Source organism: Lactuca virosa, chromosome 9 (assembly GCF_052849685.1).
Source record: "Lactuca virosa cultivar CGN04683 chromosome 9, Lactuca_virosa_CGN04683_v6, whole genome shotgun sequence".
In the NCBI taxonomy this organism is placed as follows: Eukaryota; Viridiplantae; Streptophyta; class Magnoliopsida; order Asterales; family Asteraceae; genus Lactuca; species Lactuca virosa.
In genome coordinates, this window is record NC_136434.1 from 288,764,370 (window position 1) to 288,779,348 (window position 14,979).

The 14,979-nt window shown below is 35.5% G+C and overlaps 1 protein-coding gene across 1 annotated transcript; it reads left to right on the top strand.

Annotated features, from left to right (window-relative positions):
• Positions 1 to 502: 502 nt before the first annotated feature.
• On the top strand, positions 503 to 3,473 carry LOC145137033 (GATA transcription factor 8-like). The gene is made up of 4 exons (XM_079071176.1): positions 503 to 771; positions 1,144 to 1,200; positions 1,766 to 2,009; positions 2,615 to 3,473. The coding sequence occupies exons 3-4, from the start codon at positions 1,782 to 1,784 to the stop codon at positions 3,395 to 3,397; spliced, it is 1,011 nt and encodes a 336-aa protein (XP_078927302.1). The 5' UTR covers positions 503 to 771; positions 1,144 to 1,200; positions 1,766 to 1,781; the 3' UTR covers positions 3,398 to 3,473.
• The last annotated feature ends 11,506 nt before the right edge of the window (positions 3,474 to 14,979 follow it).

A 14,979-nucleotide genomic window follows, 5' to 3' on the forward strand; every position in this document is an offset into this window, starting at 1 on the left:
ATATCTAATTTATTTTAAATTTCGACTTTTATCTGGTCAGGTATTGTTGAAAGAATAATTTGTTTGTAGAATTATGTTTCTATTTGAATATGTTTCATTATGTCAGTCGGTGAATGGAGTCCTTTTGTTACTAAATTTATGTATATGACATGTTTGGTGTGAATTTGAGAGGTAAAGGAAGATAGGGTGGTGACATCAGGTGTAATAATGGTGTGAGAATGTCATGTGTTTATATATGGTAACGTACTATAGATACAAGTTTCATGTATGTATAGTAATACGTATGAATGAAGAGAGAATAAAGAAAAAAGAGAGCGGTGGAGGTGGAGAGGTATGGTGTGGGACCCGTGAAGTTATGAGAGAGAAGACTTCAACATCACGACAGGGTGAAGGGGGTGGGGGTAAGAGACAGCTAGTAGTGAAGGAGGTGCCTCACCTACCATACATCTCTCTCATCTTCCCTCCCTTTTTAGGGTTCTTCACGCCCTTCTTTCTCGTTTCAAATTTCATAATCTGTAGACTACTATATACGCTCCACTTTCAGTTTGATTTTAGGTTGTAGAGCTCAGAGTTGATAATCGGTTTCTGTTTCGTGTATCGAGTTTAGGGATTACCTTTTGTCATTTCATTTGGGAGTATTTAGATTCGTGATTCCTGATTCGTCATTCGTTATTCGTGATTCGTGATTCGTGAATGAAGTTTTTGAATTGAGAGGGATTTTGCGTGTAGCTTTTTGCATATTGTAGGCGGGAATTAGGGTTTAAAGCGAAGGTTTGCCTCTTTTAAACTTCCGTTTTTCAGAATAAATGTTGAATGTGTAGATAATTAAAAGAGTTCACCTCTTCGTAAGGCATTTGTTTCGGGTTTTCACGAATTCATCGCAAATTGATGCGTTTTCGTCTTCTGAAACATGAAAATAGGATTATATCTTGTTTTTCATTGGGTTTTTTGAAGCTAAACAGAGAACAGAGCTGATTTTTCGTGAACTGTAATACAGCTCTGTTGTTTGAAACATTGTTCACAGTTTCTGCTTGAAATTTGCTTGAATTTGTCGTCAATTTCATAGCAATAGTCTCTCATTTTGTTCAATTTGGCATTTTCATTTTTTAATCAGTTCTATAATCTTCAATTTCTATATTGCAGGTAGTTCAGTTCCAAAATCTACAAGTGAAAGTAACTCATTTGAATTCTAACCTCAAGGTTAGCTCAAATTTTCCCTTTCCCAAATCCCCACTGCATTTCCTGTTTTACTAAAGGACATAACAGGGTAAAAGTTGTTTCACTTTGAAACCGACAAAATTTCAGCAAATTTCTCAATAGTACACTACTAGATTGAGTGGAATTCGTAAAGGGATTTTGAAATTATTACAAGTTTTCTGCATATGAAGCAAGAATCTCAGTACGCTAAAGCTAAATTTGGAGATTATACTTTGTTTTTCTGATATTTTTCTGCTAAAATGCGCTATATAAAACCAATGTGAGCTGTCTCACCATTGTCATTCATCACCGAGCACGTTAGCACACAAAAAAGGTCATTCACTTTTTGAAATGTCACACTCGTTTCCATTACAAACCAATCTTTATTTTAACGCAATTCAACATTACATTATATAAGTTCTAACAATTTTGGAAATTTTTTTTTGCAAAGTGTAATAATATACTAATACAAAAATCTTCAATTCTTGCGAGTTTTAGTGTCTCTTTCGTATTCTTCCATAATTTCTTCAACGTTTACTCATCTTCTTTTGGTTTCTTCAATACCCAGAGTTAAAAAAACAACAATGGAGGGCCAAACTTACAATGAAGAGATCGATTGTGGAAGTTTCTTTGATCAAATTGACGATTTCATCGAATTCCCTCCAGTCAACGACACCACATTCAATAATTCAATAGATTGCAATGATTTTGCCGACATTTGGACCAACAACTCCGATGAACTCCAAGTCTCTGATCCCATCTTCTCCGATAGTAATCCCGCCTCAACCCTATCAGCAGAACTTTCCGTTCCGGTGAGTAATCATAAACTCGGTAACTATTTTCATTTTTCATGCATTTTTCTTTGTAAATGTTTCGGAATTATGACGTCATTTATCGGAATCTGATCTCATCAGTGTCGGTCCAACACTTCTTTCCCTTTTCTCGAGATTTTAATATTTTTATTTATCTTGAAATTTGAAAAATTTGAGCTCTCAAAAATCGTCGGTGGGCTTTTTAAAGCATTTTCGTGTTTTCATTTCGATTTTGTTGCGTAACTTGTTCTTATTTAAAAGCATTCTTGAATATATATATTTAATAATAAGATATTTTTATTAAAGTAAGCATTTTTTTTTTTGAAATGAAGACAGCATTCAATCTTTTGGCTGACCCCATCAATAATTGTTACTTTCAAATCCCGCATCGATTGTTTAAAAAACACGGTCGATTTAATAATTACAGAAGAAGTCAAAAGAGTTTTCAATCCCCATTCACTGAACACCTTAATTTTGATTGGAGAAAATGAACGTAAATATATCTTAATAATAATAATAATGTTTTTTTACGATATATTTGTATTAAATTTATTTTATCCTTTTCTATTATTGTACTTATGATCTGTTTTATGCATAATTTTCAGTATGAAGATATCATCCAGCTTGAATGGCTTTCAAACTTTGTGGAAGACTCGTTTTCCGGTGGGGGAATGACAATGAACAAAGAGAATATTCCGGTGAAAAAAGAGCCACCAGTGGTGGTGGCAAACTACCACTTCCAGATGTCAAGTCCGGTCTCCGTTCTCGAAAGCAGTAGCAGCTCCTCCAGCTCCTCCTCTAGCTCCGGGAGTGGCACCGGCGGCATGATGATCCCACTCAGCCCAACTCACCGGGGCCCGCAGCGGGCCCGAAGCAAACGGTCTCGACCTGCCACCTTCAACCCCCGTGCCGCCATCGAACTCCTCTCCCCTCCAAACCTGATTCCGATTCCGATTCCTGGTTCTATGGAATCGGTGATTCCGGTTGAGAAGAAGAGAAAGAAGAAGCCGAAGAAGAAACCCGAGGCGGCTCAATTCAATCCGGAAGACAACGAGAACGGAATCGAGAACCAAAAGATGGGGACGGGGCAAGGAGTTAGGAAGTGTATGCATTGTGAAATTACGAAAACGCCCCAGTGGCGGGCTGGCCCGATGGGTCCGAAAACCTTGTGTAATGCTTGTGGGGTCCGTTACAAATCCGGGCGGCTGTTCCCGGAGTATCGCCCGGCTGCAAGTCCGACATTTGTCCCTTCCGTGCACTCGAATTCACATAAGAAGGTTGTGGAGATGAGAACTAAGTGTATGCCGATTGAGGTAATGGGATCAGTTCAGGTTCCACTTGGACCTGAACTGATCCCCAACCCGAACCCACTACCAGAATATATCTGATGTGGGTTGGGTATAATGTATTCGGGATTCGATATCTGGTATCTGGTATCTAATATCGTATAATTAGTATGTTGAATTGGTTGATTGTACAGGAGGGTAATGAAGGAGGGAGGAAGAGGAGGAGCATATATATATATTATAGATATTTTAGAAGGTTAGAGAGAGATTAAGGAATATGTTTGAAGGTTTAGAGAGATTAGTGTTCATCAGAAGTTAGGTTTGTAAGGTTAAGAAGAATAGATGAGTTGTTTTTATTTGTTTGTTTGTTTGCTTGTGTTTTTTCTAAGGTTTTTATGGGAATTCTTTTTGTAGCATGTGTATATATATATATATATATATATATATATATATATATATATATATATATATAGAGAGAGAGAGAGAGAGAGAGAGAGAGAGAGAGAGAGGTGAGGTTCAATAGAGAACCATAATTAACCAAGGAACAAATCTTTTTTTTTTAACTTTTAAAACTTATTTATCAAAAAAAAAAAAAAACTAAAAATACAGAAATTCATAACTTTTTATCCTTTTTCCAATGATATCAAATTCGATTTTTTTTACGTCAAATTCACAATGTGAATCTTTGAAAATTCACAATGTAAATCTGGATTCACACAGTGAATCCGAAAAATATTTTTCACATTCACAATGTAATATATGAATTTAGATATTTTTAGATTTTTTTTTTCGATAAAGAATAAGCTCTAGAAATTGAAAAAAAAAAGATTTGATTTCTTGAATAACCAATAATTATGGTTCTCTATTTAACTTTTCCATATATATATATATATATATATATATATATATATATATATATATATATATATATATATATATATATATTAAAGGGGTAGTTTTTAGGCGAGTAATCGTGAGTTTGTTGCCATTCGTTGCTTTTGTTTTCGTTATGAATATTATTACTTAGGCGGTTAACTTTTTTTTTTTTAAAAATATTAGAGTTCCATGAGTAAAATTTGTTAATTATGCAGATTAAAATAAAAATAAAAAATATGAATACGATTTGAAGAAGACTAAAATATACAAATGGTCCATGTTTGTTCAAAATTACCATTTTGGTCCAAAAAAATTTAGACTAGCATCAAAGGTCTAAAGTTTTCATTTGTTGTGTCTTTGGTCCAAAAGGTTAACCTCCGTCTATTTCCTCCCGTTAATATATGTTTGACTTGTCAAATTGGGGGTATTTTGGTCATTCCCTATTTATTCCCCTTATTTAATATTAATAAATGAGTCCTATAAGATCGAAGCTACTCAACCTTCTCTGTCGTCGTTCTCATATTCTTCTTCTTCCGTTGACCTAAATCAACTATCTTTTTCTTCTTCAAGAAATCGAAATCGAAAATGGTGCTTTGTTTTTGTGGTAAAATGGTTGTAGTTTGCACCTCATGGACTGACAAAAATCCAGGTCGATGCTTCTGGGGATGCCCTATTGAGGTACGCAAAAGTTTTTCGGATTTCAACATTACTCTCCCATTACATGTTACGATATGAGTTTGTTTCTTCAATTTTGAAGGGTTCAAAATGTCGATTTATTGGGTGGTTTGATGGTCCAATGTGCGAACGTTCAAAAGCTATTAGACCTGGGCTTCTGAGAACAATCAACAAATTGAAGTCACAAAACACAAGACTCAAATGTTACCTGTTATGCAGTTGGATGTTGTTTGTGTTTGTTCTGGTTTATAAGAAGTAGATTGAAGTGTAATGGTTTGGGTAGTATTTTTATGTTTTGGGTAGTATTTTGGTTAAGCAATGTAATCTTTTGGGTAGTATTTTGTGGTAGTCTTTTGTGGTTAAAATGTAAGCAATGTAAGACATGTTTTGCAACAAATTGTCAATGGTAATTATATTTGGTATCTACATTTTGACCATTATGTTTTTTTATGGCTTGAACATTGTCAATGACAATTGTATGTTTTGTTTAAAAGGGCATATTGGTCAAGTTCTGCAACATGAAATTGTACATAAGAATAACATCAAGACATTAAACATAACATAAGTCATTACATCAAATCCAGTCTAAATTGTTCCCACACATTATAGTACACACTATCAAATATCAAAAAAGAACATCCAAATAGCTTAAACCCCAAAACACATCAAGTACTAAACATACAATACACATAAACACAACATTATCCCAAAAAGACACTTATACCCCTACATACATCAAAATACCTTCAAATCCTATCAGTTACCTCCTTGGCCCCTGCAAGTTCTAGCATTTTGCCCTTTATTTGTACACTTGCTGCAAGTTATTTTGATAAACTTTATTGTAAGCTTTCTACTCCTACTATCAACATGAATTTGACTTCCACTCCCAATAGCACCATTATCTCACTTCTTCTGGCTTTTCTCCTCAACAGATTGCTTCCTCTTTTTTCTTGGGCATTCCAGGTTGATTATGGTCCCCCTGCACATCTTTTTTTCGCAGTAAATTTGGCCCTGAATACCTTGTGAATAGAGAATCCAACTTGTTACTCCTTTTGCAGTTGATCTTTAAGATCTTGATTGGGATTGTTCGGTTGGATTCAATCTGATCCATGATCTGTTTAGAAATAAACTTTGCAGTTGCAGATCTAACTTTTCTTTTCTGGAGGCATCTATGTTCATGGTTGTAAGTTTTTATGAACCAAGTACTATCTACCATTGACCTAGAACCTTGTATCACCCAAGTACAAGGGGTAGGTTCACCCACTTCACCATCATTAAAGGCTACAGTTCCTTTACGGAGAGCCCTTAACCTCATTTTGTCGTTTTTCTTGAAGAATATATTCCTTCTCATTTCCAATGCATGTAGTTGTATCTTTTCCTTTAACTCCTTCTTACTTTTATATTTTTGTCTTATCCTAAAAGTTACTTTGTGTATCTCACCTTGAGAGAACCTTGTCTCCTTCCCCAATTCCTTTAGTATAACTCTCCTTTTCCTTTCTATATCAGAAACCTCATCTAATGAATCCCATTGCTCATTATCTATAACATCAAATTCTTCAGGGTCATCCTCACTCATTATCTCTATGTGTTATTACTCTTTTTTTCAAGAAATTCTACTTCAAGATCGATTTTTATGTAAAAATACCTCATATATACTTCTACATCAGGGATTATGTTGTCTTCATCCACCCAGAATTCATTATCGTCATTGTCCTCACTCTCATCACTTCTTTCATCATTCTCTTCATCAGTCTATGTCTTATCTTCATCTTTAGTTCCATCATCAACTCCATAATCCCTCATCTCTACATTGTCCTCACCTTAATGGACCTAATCATCGACATTATATTCATTGATTTCATTCATTTCAATGAATTCATTGAACTCATTCATTTTATTGAATTCTTCGGTGACTTCCATATTAATTGCATTGTCCTCACCTTCTTGGACCTCATCATCTACATTATATTCATTGACTTCCACATTAACTGCAGAATTAGACTGTAAAATTTGTTGGTACAACCCAAGATCAAAGTCATTAACTGCCTCATCAAATTCATTAAATCACTTGTCAATATCATTAGCTACATCATATTTATTCCCACCAATCCTAACAACACTAACATCATCCATGGCCAATTTCTTAATACATGATTATAATGGTTTGTCCTCGATAAAATCCATTTTCGTATTATACTTAGGGGATATTGACAAGGCTAAAGTAGCTTCATTGTCTATAACATGTGGTATTCATGTTTGTGGCATGCCACTAGGTTGGTTAGCAGTTGGGGGGGGGGGGTCATGTTCCTCAATCTCCTCTAATTGCTCAATACTAACTTTTCTTACAGGTTTAGGAGCCATCAAGTAAGTAAGCAAGTTAGTCATACCATGTTCCGTGTAAATCCTTATCAGTGTATGCTCCTTCACATATTGGGAAAGATTGAGGACATCATCATCATTTCCTAGGGCCCGTAATCCAAAATGCATGTCTCCCTTAGGTACTCGAAAATTATAGTAGATAACTGGAGGAACTGAGTATCCTAACCCTTTTATAATCACATCCATCTCGTGAAAAAAAAACTCTTCTATATCCACCATATCAACATACATCATAGTACCCTCAATGTAGTTGACATATGGAAACTTTGTGAACTCGCCTCCATGATGTAGCTTGATGGTAAACAGTGTAGGGTGTCCATCTTCAAGACAAGAGCAAAAAACAAGCTTCAGAAGGGATGATTTCTTGTAAGCAAATCAGGTAAATGATCAAAAACAAAACTATGTACCATAAACCACCCTTGGGTTGAATGACGTGCTTGACAACCTTAAGTGCCACATTGGTATATGCATTCACTACGAAAGTCGCCTGATCGAAGCTAACAACCTTGGTAATCAGATTAGGGTTCTTGATCCTCAGTTAATGACGATGGAAATTGAATCGACTTACAGTTATTAAGGACTATAAATGCGAATTAGGCTTAATATTATCCATATGGCGATAATTAAATATGTACATTATCCATATGGCGATAATTACATATGTACTATATTTTATTAATATTAAATAATAGAAATAAATAGGGAATGACCAAAATACCCCCAATTTAACAAGTCAAACATATATTAATGGGAGGAAATAGACAGAGGTTAGCCCTTTGGACCAAAGACGCAACAAAATGAAAACTTTGGACCTGTGGTTCTAGTCCAAACTTTTTTGGACAAAAGTTGTAATTTTGAGCAAACCATAGGGACCATTTGTGCAGTTTAGTCTTTGAAGAAATAATATTGGCAAAAGACAAAACTGCAAAAATGGTCCATATGGTTAGTTGAAAATTTTCACTTTGGTCCAAAAAGGTTTGGACTAGCACCAAAGGTCCAAAATTTTCATTTTGTTGCGAGTTTGATCCAATGTATTAACTTCCGTCAGTTCTCCCCTGTTAAGATAGGCTTGACTTATCAAAGTGAGGGCATTTTGGTTATTCCCTATTTCATTCCCATTTATTTAATTAATAAGCCCCCTATAAGACGGATGCTACTCAAGCTTTTCTAACTTTGTTCGCGTCTTCTTCTTCGTCTTCAGTTGCCCTAAGTCACCCGCTATTCATGCATTTGTTTTAGTGGTAAAATGTATGTTGTTCGCACATCATGGACTGAAAAAAACCTGGTCGACGCTTCCGGGGATGCCCTACTGAGGTAAGCATTTTTTTTGGATTTTATACCTTACTCTCCCAGTACATGTTAGGATATGTGTTTGTTTCTTTATTTTTGAAGGGATCCAAGTGTCGATCTATTGGGTGGTTTGATAGTCTCATTTTTGAACATTCAAAAGTTATCATACCTGAGTTGAGGAGGTCAATCAACAAATTGAAGGCACAATCCACAAGACTCAAGTGTTATCTGTTATGCAGTTGGCATTTTGTTTGTGTTTGTCCTGGTTTACAAGAAGTAGTTTGGAATGTAATGGTTTGGTTAGTATTTTGTTTATTTTGTTTAAACTGTAAACAATATAATCTTTTGGGTAGTCCTTTGGTTAAGATGTAAGCAATATAAGACATGTTTTGCTTCAAATTGTCAATGGTAATTACATTTTGTATCTATATTTTGACCATTCTGTTTTGTTTATGATTTAAACATTGTTAATGACAATTGTATGTTTTTAGTAAAATGTAACAATGTAACAATGGTATTTAAACATGAAATTATACATCAGATTAACATCAAATTAAGCATACCATAAACCATAACATCAAATTCCTCATAAGTTGTTCCTATAGATCACAACACATAGTATCAAGTACCAAAAAGGACAGCAACGTAGCTTAAAGCCCAAAAGACATCAAGTACCAAACATACAATACACATAAACATAATATCATCCCATTACAACAATTGATACTTAAACCCCAAAAGACATCAAAGTAGCTTCAAATCCCATAATGATTTCCTGCTTGACCCCTACAAGTTCTAGCATTGTGCCCTTTATTTTTACACTTGCTGCTAGTAACTTTAATACACTTCCTTGTAAGCTTTCCACTACCTCTAGCACCATGACTATGACTCCCACTAGCCCCATTGTCTCCCTTCTTTGATTCTCTCTTCCTCGGATTGCTTTTTCTTTTTCATGGGCCTCCCACGATGATTATGGTGTAGAGGAGGGGTGATTTTAATTGGGCATTCACTTATAGGCGATATTGCTCGACCTTTAATAAGCTCTACCTTGTAGACATAAGTTGTTTTCCAAGTTTCTAGCCAATGCACCCTGTGGACATAAGTGTGTAGCTCTTCAACCTTTTCACATTTATTTGCTTTGTCAGTTAGGACTACAATCACATGTTTACAACGAATTGTTGTTAATTCCCACTTCGTGTAGCTACATACCCTTTCAACTATGTCAACAAATTCATTAAATCCTTGTCAAAACACTACTACAAAAATACCCTTTAATGACATGCATTGCGTGTCGTAAACACCAGAGATGACACGCAAATGCGTGTCAAGGAAGGCCCTGTCATAAAGGAAGACGACAGGCTTTTGCGCGTTGTAAACTTACGACACACATTTACAACGTGCATTTACGCCACACATTGCGTGTCATTGAAGCCTCTGTCATAAAGGAAGACGACACACATTTGCATTTTGTAACCTTACGACGCACATTTACGACTCGCATTGCGTATCATTAAATCCCCTGTTATAAAGAAAGACGACACATTTTTACGTGTCATAATTTTAAATGTTTTAAAAATTATATATTTTGATAGGTTTACTAATTTTCAAATTAAATAACACATTAAAAGTCTCATAATACAAAATAAAATACCATAAACAAGAAAGATAATTTATTGCACTAATATGTCAAATACAAATAATCATTCGAGTAGTACGTAAATGTAACACATTTCTAACATTGCATAATATTTATTATAGAAAACAAAACATGTACGCCATTAAAAGGAACCCGTGAGTAAGCGCTCCTTTGACAATCTCCATGACAGCTTTAAGCCTTGCAACTTCACCACTTGAAGATGCATCAACTCAACCAGTGTCGACTCTTTTTCTACAATTTTTCTGCACTTGGAGACATAAAATGAGTTATGTAGTTAAAAAAAAGTAAATTATATTTTTTTCAAGTCAAATCAATTAAGTATGCTACTATTTCTTGCATTTTAACAAAAAAAAGCCTAAATACATGAAATAGTTACAATAAAAAAACATCATCGAAAGTGGTAATTGTAAATATAAATCCATGGAAAGAACAAAAAAACAATGTAAGTAGAAGTATCAGCTGAAAATAGTTACCTGCCAATAATTTTTTATTTTGACTCTATCAGTTATATCTTTGGTTCTTAATCTCTCAGAACGCACCAGCCTACCAGAATCATCTTTGCAAGAAAGAAAGGATTTATTTAATTTTATATATATATATATATATATATATATATATATATATATATATATATATATATATATATATATATAAAGTAATGAGACATACCTATATCCAATGACTTATATACACTAGGAAAAAAATTTATCTGTAGTTTTATAAATAAATAAGTATTCCCAAACAAAGATATTAAAAACACTCTTGAAACTTTCAAAAATATACCCTTAAACTTATAGCGCATATACAACATATTTAAAATATAGTATCATCCAATGACTAATATGAGGGACACTTGGTGAAAACAAGATACATTTCTTTTACTTTTACTAAAATAAACAGGAAAAGAAATAAATACATTACTAAGATAATGCATAAGTGTCATTCTATTATCATTCGAGACCTGGTTGGTGCTATGCGCCCATCCTATGATATGTGGCAAAGCAAACTGCATTTCATTTTTCAAAATATATAAATTCTAATTTTAAATTTAGTTTGCATTAAAGAAAGAATCAAAAACACATACACTGAAAGTTGCACGCATAACTTCAAACTTTGCTATACTTGCAGGAACTGTTAATCGTTCGTTTGTTTTCAAGATATTGTTTACTACAGCTGCACACAAATAAAACTCCAATATAAATTCAACAACCTTTTTTTTATACATAAATAACGTCACATTTACATACTTAGAGACATGAAAACCATGTTCATTCTCATTGTATAGAAAAATAACCTACTTAGAGAAATGAAATAACCATCCGTGTGTGACTTAATTGATAAGATCTTCCTCACTTGACCTGCATCCCTATAATATAGACCATCATCAAATAATATTTCAACATGGTGAGTAAAGAGTGATTTTTCTATATACTTACCATAAGTAAGAAAGGGTTATTATTATACCTCGATTGCATTAATGGACCATGGAAGAATTCACAAGAATCTCCTGGACCTAAACTTATGAATGATCCAACTTCTGTCACTAACAATGCAAAAAACTACACAACAAAAAACCAGTTAGATCACTAAAGAGGATTATTCTATTCCATAGTAATGCTTCATTCCATTCCAATTTTAATAACTCAGGAAATAGAAAGTAAATTATAATTACAAATGTGCCATTACCTAAGATCCAAGGATTTACACTTGCATTTCACCTGAAATCTTCTGATTCACGGCACCCATTCACTAAACTGGGATATAAGAATCCCTAAACCACCGTTGAGATTACCAGTCTCACACTTGGTTCAACCACCGGGTTTCTAAGAGAACCACAAAACCAGGAACTCTCTATACTACAACCACAAACCTTCCCCATAAGGATACTTCTTGAATCCGGGAACTCATCAGTCTATTCTCAGAAACCTTTCCCTAAGACTGATGAGCATCAATTCATGAACCTACCCCTAGTCCCTGACTGGAGACACCACCAAAACATGCAGAAATGATACTCAAAACATATCAATTGCGAACTTCATCCAAATCAAAATCCATAAGATGTACCAAAACCTTAAATAAACCCTTGACTCCCTGTCATGCCATTACCAACCACTGCTCCTACGAGCAAAGATGATCAATCCAAGAATTTTCACATTGCATCCAACCCTTATCAGCTCAGGTGTACCCCCACCTGTCAAATCACTCGAGACATTCACAAAGAACCTTATGATTTGAGACTTCATAACCGATTCCCAACCTTGATAATCAAACCCCTAATAACAGCTTGCGAACAAACATGATTTATAATGCATACATTCCGCGGAGACTTTTTGATACCTGACTGATACTCCCAACAACCCTTAACTGTTCCCTTTATCCAAATCAGCTGATTTGTGAGTCTCCCGACTTCCGTCAACGCGCCAATACCGAAAGTACCACAAGTAGGAGAAATGAGCAATCATGATTACTGGGCCCCCAACCCATAAACACCCCTCTCGGCAACATATTATGAATTTACCACGATGCACATCCTTATGAAACCCATAACCTCAACTAAACAAGGAATAAATACCAGCGTTCTATCGCAACGACAAACCTAAATCATTAACATAAGACATCCCCACGAACAATTAGAACAAGACCCCATACCTTGATTGAGACTGAACAGATTCGACCAATACGCATATAGCTCAAGAAGAATTCCAAGGTGATCTTGAATGCTACCAAAACCTAAGCCTGCTATAAACCCAAAATTCAACACCACCATTGGTAAGCATACCCAGAGACCAAAGGAACATAAAACATACTAAACTTGATGATAGGTTGTCACATTCCTTGAACTTCTACTGTCACCACTTAAAACTTTCATAGAATCTCCGCTGAATGATGAATGAAACGAACAATGATCGAGAACACATTGACATTAGATCTAATGAACCAAAACCTGCGCGGAGCTGAATGTACCCAACTCAGAAACTAATTTCCCGATCGACCTCTGTCCAATCTAGACTATAATCAGAAATCCATACAACGAGCTAACAAATTCCTCAACCACCGATACTTAACTTGAGTGATCCCAGCGGTTCCTCATCTATTTATTGGCACCCCAAAAGGAATCAATAGTTGCAACGAGCCGTTGACAAACCACTTTCTACTAAGGGGCAACTCATGTGTCTCCTGAACACATACATCCGATCGCCACCTATTATATACCCCTTCCTTGACCAACTCCTAAACCGAGATCCTACATACTTGCACAGCAGATCCCTATGAACCATCCTCCCAATACCACGAACTTGAATAGATCGATGATCCTCCAAGCAGAATACCCAGTTCTCCCCCACTTAGTGTTCGAACTACAACCCACTGGTGTTGAAACCAAACCATAACTCAAACCGGCTCAACCAGGTACGGACATACCTGACCCTGGAATGAATAACACACATAGGATGATCTTCTAGATAAGGACCAATCAAATCCTAAGAGAATTCTGGATTTCAGCTAAAGACCTACGAAATTCCCAATCATGCCACTTAAACATTAAGGATTCCATGCAAATACATACACAAACACCAACTTGCGATCCAAAACATACACTCCTTGCCTGCAATCCCAATCGACAATCCGGCACCTGGCTTTCCTATACCCAAGGAAAACAGACCCTTGACCGCGTCACTAAGCATCCATACCACATCAATCCTCCTGCGCATTCCCATGCTGGCATACTATCTCCGAACACTGGCCACATGCTGGGTTTACATCCCAACTCTGGAAGTCACAATCCGGATCACTCCTTCTCCAAACTCAGAAAACTAAAAGGGAAAAATCCCTACTATAGATAGCGACATTCCAATCCATCAATCAACCACTCACTTCCAACTGCAGTCCTCTAGCCGATCATAACAATAGTTTCCTTCTTGAGTCCCACGACTCGAATGCACAATCTCGAGCAAAACCCTCGAGACCTCAAAACCAACAACCCATCTAGGTCTGCACCACTCAACCCAAACCGATATCTCCACTGGGGCCCAAAGTAACTACCAAACCCATTCTCATGTATGAGCAACCATACCACAAGATCGATAGATACGGAACTACTGCCACAAATCTGATGGGTTTTAGTATACTACAACATCCTATGGTGCACATACAACCCTAAATACCTTGGATCTATGTTTTCACTAATTATACATGCAAATGGTTTCCAAGGCATTAAACTTATAACTAGCATGCAATTTTTCATAAACAATACAAGATACTAGTTAGAGTAACATACCTTTTATGTGGCTTGAAGTCTTGAAGTATTTGGTGTTGCTTGAAAGACTTTGGCCTTTAAGAACTTAGTGCCCCAAGTGTTGCACCTCAAATGGAATCACAACTCACCTATAACAAAGGTGATTCTTGAGAGAGAAACTCCATGCACCAAAAACACCATAATTCTCTAAGAACTTCTAGTGGCGTTTTTAGGCAATGGACTACATATTTATATGTGGGATTTCAAGAGTCATGGATATAATCCAAATCCATACCCATGGTTTTTATGATCCATGGTTCATGTGTCCCAACTCTTTATGTATCCATACATAAACTTGGTCCAACATGGATCATAAGCCCAACACATATAAATATAACTAATTACCATAATTAGTCCCCATAGATTTAATTAGTCTCTTTTGATCACTAAATTAATTACAAATTAATTCTTGATCAATACTAATCAAAACATATGATATTATATTAATATATTAGAACTTATAATATATTAATAAATCATATATAACCTTTCTCTCAAGAGTCCATCCTAACA

Excerpts from the sequence above, each read along its gene's own strand:
- LOC145137033 (XM_079071176.1), top strand. The coding sequence starts at position 1,782 with ATGGAGGGCCAAACTTACAATGAAGAGATCGATTGTGGAAGTTTCTTT. Across the intron at positions 2,010-2,614 it reads CAGCAGAACTTTCCGTTCCG|TATGAAGATATCATCCAGCT; the intron begins GTGAGTAATCAT and ends CATAATTTTCAG.